This window comes from Terrapene carolina, unplaced genomic scaffold (assembly GCF_002925995.2).
Source record: "Terrapene carolina triunguis isolate 2854851 unplaced genomic scaffold, T_m_triunguis-2.0 Scaffold62, whole genome shotgun sequence".
NCBI classification, from domain to species: Eukaryota; Metazoa; Chordata; order Testudines; family Emydidae; genus Terrapene; species Terrapene triunguis.
Genome location: NW_020664413.1, coordinates 17664331 through 17669513, shown reverse-complemented (window position 1 = coordinate 17669513; position 5183 = coordinate 17664331). Strand labels below are relative to the sequence as shown.

The window sequence follows — 5183 nt, the reverse complement described above, 5'->3', positions numbered from 1 at the left end:
GCTCGCCCGCGCCGCTTCTCGCCGCCCCCATTGGCCCGGGACGGCGAACCGCGGCCAGTGAGGGCCGCGATCGGCCGAACCTGCCGCGTCAGCAAGTAAATAAAACTGGCCCGGCCCGCCAGGGTGCTTACCCTGGCGAGCCGCGTGCCAAACGTTGCCGACCCCTGATATAGCATCTGGCACAATGGGGTCCAGGTCCGTGAGCGGGCTGCTAGGTGCTACCACAATACAAATCAAAGTTCAAGCACAATCACAATTTTGAGGCTTACTGCATGTGGACGTGCCCATTACTGAGGTTTGGTCAATGCAAGAAACTGTTGTGAGGGTAAGAAAGACAGCAAAATTTTATGCTACTGTAGTCACTAAAACAGTTTCCTCACTTGATGAGACACATGCACTGCAAGATAATGAAGAATAAAGGAATGTGTGTGTTGGGAGAGCAAGGTTCCAGCTTCTTGGAACAGGAGAAGAAGCAGTTGTATAGGGACTGAATGGAGTCTTGTTTTTCTGTAGTCTGAGAGGTTATTTTGCAGGCAGATAGGACATGCAATCTGCCATTAATAAAGATTTGCTTTGGCTTTGTAAGTAAATAAGTCTAAACTGAAATGTTGTGTTCTTACTATCTTACCATCTCTGCTCAAAGCCATATTCTACAGGAGCAGTACACACTGCAGATAAAAAAGACAAGGATAAATTATTCATAATGCATCTGCATCCGCTCATTACTCTTCCAAAAGCAAAATAACTCATTCTAACCCCAACACTTGTCTGTCTGCTCAGAAGTTGCGACATTATTATTTTGGCTTTTCCCATCAAATCATAAGAAAGGTTGCGTGTTGGTCTTGAGCAGAGGATTAGGCCACACCAGGAATAGGCTGACATACTGTAGAACCTCAGAGTTACAAACACCAGAGTTACAAACTGAGCTGTCAATCACATTGGAACTCGTTTGGAACCGGAAGTACACAATCAGGCAGCAGCAGAGATAAAAAAAAGCAAATAAAGTACAGTCCTGTTTTAAACAAACTACTAAAAAAGTAAAGGGAAGTTTAAAAAAAAGATTTGACAAGATAAGGAAACTGTTTCTGTGTTTGTTTCATTTAAATTAAAATGGTTAAAAGCAGCATTTTTCTTCTGCATAATAAAGTTTCAAAGCTGTATTAAGACAACGTTCAGTTGTAAATTTTTGAAAGAACAACCATAATGTTTCGTTCAGAGTTATGAACATTTCAGAGTTACGAACAACCTCCATTCCCAAGGTGTTTGTAACTCTGAGGTTCGACTGTATTGATAAATAACTGAACCAATACCAAAAAATGGCCAAGTGGATTCAACAAATGGGGACAAGGGGGTGAAGCAGGTCTGCCCCTTCCCCCCGACCCGTGAGACAGGAGGAAGACTAAGTTTTTCTCAACTCATTCCAAGAGAGACTGGAGAGTGGGAGACAGTGTGTCCCCATCACCACACATGATGGGCAGTGGTTTCACACCCAGAATCCTTCAGATCATGGGGGGGACCCATAGGAGGCAAGGAATCTCCACACAGACATGCTCTGCTGGCTCTGGGGCTCACTGACTCCCTCCTCCAGCTTCCAGGCAGCATGACTCCAATGGAGTCTATTAGCAGGCCACTGAGACATTTTATCCTTACCCACAAACATATTTCTCCAGCTCAGCGGCAGCAAAAAAGCATGCAGGTTCATGCTATTGATGAGTCTCACAATAGTTCTTTACCTTTCCAATTTATAGATCCCTGTAATAGGCATTTTAGGATAACCTCTAACAACGTACCTTCCTTTAATTTGTGTGTCCCAGATTCTATCACACTTTGGACACAGTACACTTCCCGGACTTGTATCCCACCTCCACAAAGGGCTGTGTGCTTATGTCGGCGAGGGTCCTGTCCATCAAGGAGGAGAGTAACTTGGCATGCTTTCCATTCAGAAGTCCTCCATGAAAACCTTTGGAAGAAAAATAGTGTGTGTAAAACAAGATTTTATATAAGACCATGGGGCAGTGGGTGTTTCTTTATATTAGAAATTTGTTATTCTTTAGTATGCAAACACTTTAATCTTTGTCGTACATCTTTCTACTTCAAGACAGACCTACCAGTGCCAGGCAATACGTTAATCCAGTACTTATGTAGAATTTTTTACACTTGTATATCAACAGAGATTAAGTGATTTGCTCCATACAGGGAGTAAGTCTGAAAGCTGGCTGTTAATCCTGCCCTCAGGTCACAAGGCCATAACTCTCTGTCAATAACTAAGGACCTAATTGTAAGAGGTACTGAACACTTGCACAGTCAACAGAGTACCAAGCGTTCAAGAACATCTTGGGATTTGGCCTCTGCGTGATAGCTTCATAAAGTTCTAGGGTGTATTGGGTACTACCAATTGCTTCTAGAAGAGGACTGCAATACTTGAGTTAATTTCTCTTTCTTGAAGTTGTGACACACATCAGATTTAGATAAAAAGTATTTTCTCAGCACAGTTAATTTGTGTATAATAAAGAACATAAACACTTTGGAATTTTCTGTTCAGGAAAGGTTTAAATTCTGACACACAAATGTGTAAGTGCCACATAGACAAACACCCAAATTTGAATTGGATACATCGGAGGGTTTGTGTATTAGAATACACGGTGCAATTGGAGGTTAAAAATGGCTGATCTGCCAAAAAAGAATTTATTAAAACTATGGAAAGGAACAGAAACAAAAATCATGTTTTTCCCATCTCATCTACAAGTGTGGGGGATCTTTCAGAGGCACTGACAATCTCCAATCCAATGAACAGGACACCAGACTGAGAAACAATTGACCATCTGCAAAATGGAGGAGATACTTCCTCTACTATGTGAAAAACTTTAACATCTACAGATAAAAAAGCACTATATAAATACCAAGTATTATAATGTTTCTGTTGACGCATATATTGTGTTATCTACCATTCTCCTTGGAGTCTTCTGCAATCTTTTCTATTGCCTCCCTTTCTCCATATTCCCTCAGTCTCCATATGGTCTTAATTTCTTAAAATATGTACAAAATAAGTTTCATTCCTTCCTTTGCCCCCAAAACAAAACACACTCTCCTGTTATCTCAGTTTCACTGGTTGTTAAATTTGCATGATGTGTTTGTCTTGTCACATAAATCATAAGTGCATGCACCTTTGGATGTCCTTTGTGAAGAAACATTTCCAGCTTGAAATTCTATGTGTTGTCTTTAGAAAATATTTGTAGGTAGGGCATAGATATTACAAGGAAACTTAAACTGCAAATTATTTGCAAAAAAAAAAAGTGAGCACACTTCAACAACATTTTCTAAGCATTAGATCTTGTGAATATCAGTCATTTCTAGCCTCAAAGCACTTATGAATTTTGTAATGTCTTCATGGAAGATGTTGTGAATATTGCCAATTATTTCTAATTTACAGGTACTTTTCAGATTAGCTGTCTTGCTCTCTCTTAAATAATATGCAGTATATCTTGTGCACATTTGGATACATTCACAGGGTTTATTACCAGCAAAGAGGAATACAGTCTGTACACGACATGCATGAAATAATTGTACTCCCACAATACATAAATAATGGAGAATTCTTTTGTACAGAAGTTCCTTTTGTAGGTTATCACAGCTTTTCTAATATTCAGTATTAATACAGGTCTCCAGTTTTCATATGAAGACAGAGAATCACACTTAACTGAACAAGGTACTCTACCACATTTCTTCCCACATCAGATTAAAATATCATATCTTTTAGAGTATACAGGACCCAATTTTCAAAACTGGATGCCTCAAGATAAGTCCTTATTTCATCATCTAAATACTTGTTTTAGGCACTTACGCACTGATTTAAATCAGCGTAATTTTAGGCTCTGGACCTTCTGAAAATCAGGCTATTAGCATTCAAAATTATACAACATAACTAAATGTCTCTCAGCTCAAACATAATTAAACCTCATCGGTCTACAAGGTTGAAAAATCCCCTTAGAATTGCAGTACACAGAACAAGTGGATATTCTGCTGCTGAGCAACCATGTGTTGTAGTCATTGCCTGTTTATCAACAGAAAAACTTTAAAGTAGAGGGTAAAATCATATCAATTCAATGGTGTTGCTTTTATCAGTCAGACAGGCCCTATGATACAATAAGAGTTTATGAAAAGCAAAATTCTACTCATGTATTAGTTGATTTAAATATACACACTGGCTGTCAGTTAAAAAAAAAATCAACTATACCAGAGAGATATCAGATATACTACAGTTATCATCTACTGTATCACCTACTGTATCTATCAAACCTACCATACAGCAGAATTTCCCTGCACTTAGTGTAAGGAGGGTCTGAATGAGCTCTCCCATAACATCTAGCAATGAACTGGGGGGGGGGGGAATTTCAGGAGAAGACCATGTTTGCATAGACACACCTACTCTGCCCAGGTGTGCAGCAGATAGAGCTGCTGTGCCAAAATGATCACAACACAAAAACCAGGGGTCACCCAATAAAATTAATAGGCAGCAGATTTAGAACAAACAAAAGGAAATACTTCTTCACACACACAGTCATTTGCACAATCAACCTGTGGAACTCATTGCCAGGGGGTGTTATGAAGGCCAAAATTATAAATGGGTTCAAAAAAGAATTAGATAAGTTCCTAGAGTATAGGTCCATCAATAGATATTAGACAAGATGTGTGGGGATGCAACCCCAAACTCTGCATGTCCCTAGCCTCTAATTGCCAGAAAACGGGAGTGGATGACAGAAGTGGATCACTCAATGATTTCCTGTTCTGTTCATTCCCTCTGAAGTACCTAGCATTGGCCACTGTTGGAAGACAGTATACTGGGCTAGATGGACCGTTGGTCTGACCCAGTATGGCCGTTCTTATGTGGATCTCAACACACTTCCATAGAAATGAAATACAAATACTTTAAATATGACATTGAATATTTTGTGCAGCTCTATTAACACTTAGCATCTTGAATTAGGTCAATTTTTTTATTCAGAGAGCAAGGATGAGCCCTCTGACTATTTACCTCTACATAGTACCTTCTATCTATCTAAGTACTACACAAATGGATGTCTTTGGTTTTTAAATTTACACAAGTTCTCCTCTGTGTGATCCTCCATTGCAGCAGGTTGTGTGTGTGTGTGTGTGTGTGTGTGTGTGTGTGTGTGTGTGTGTGT

At 39.7% G+C, this 5183-nt stretch overlaps 1 protein-coding gene across 1 annotated transcript in view; it reads right to left on the bottom strand.

Annotated features, from left to right (window-relative positions):
- The window catches only part of THSD7B (thrombospondin type 1 domain containing 7B), a 506250-nt gene that overhangs the window by 290525 nt on the left and 210542 nt on the right, over positions 1-5183 (bottom strand). Inside the window, exon 5 of the mRNA XM_026647768.1 lies at positions 1791-1960. Coding sequence (XP_026503553.1) covers positions 1791-1960 — 170 coding nt within the window. The remainder of the gene's footprint in view (positions 1-1790; positions 1961-5183) is intronic.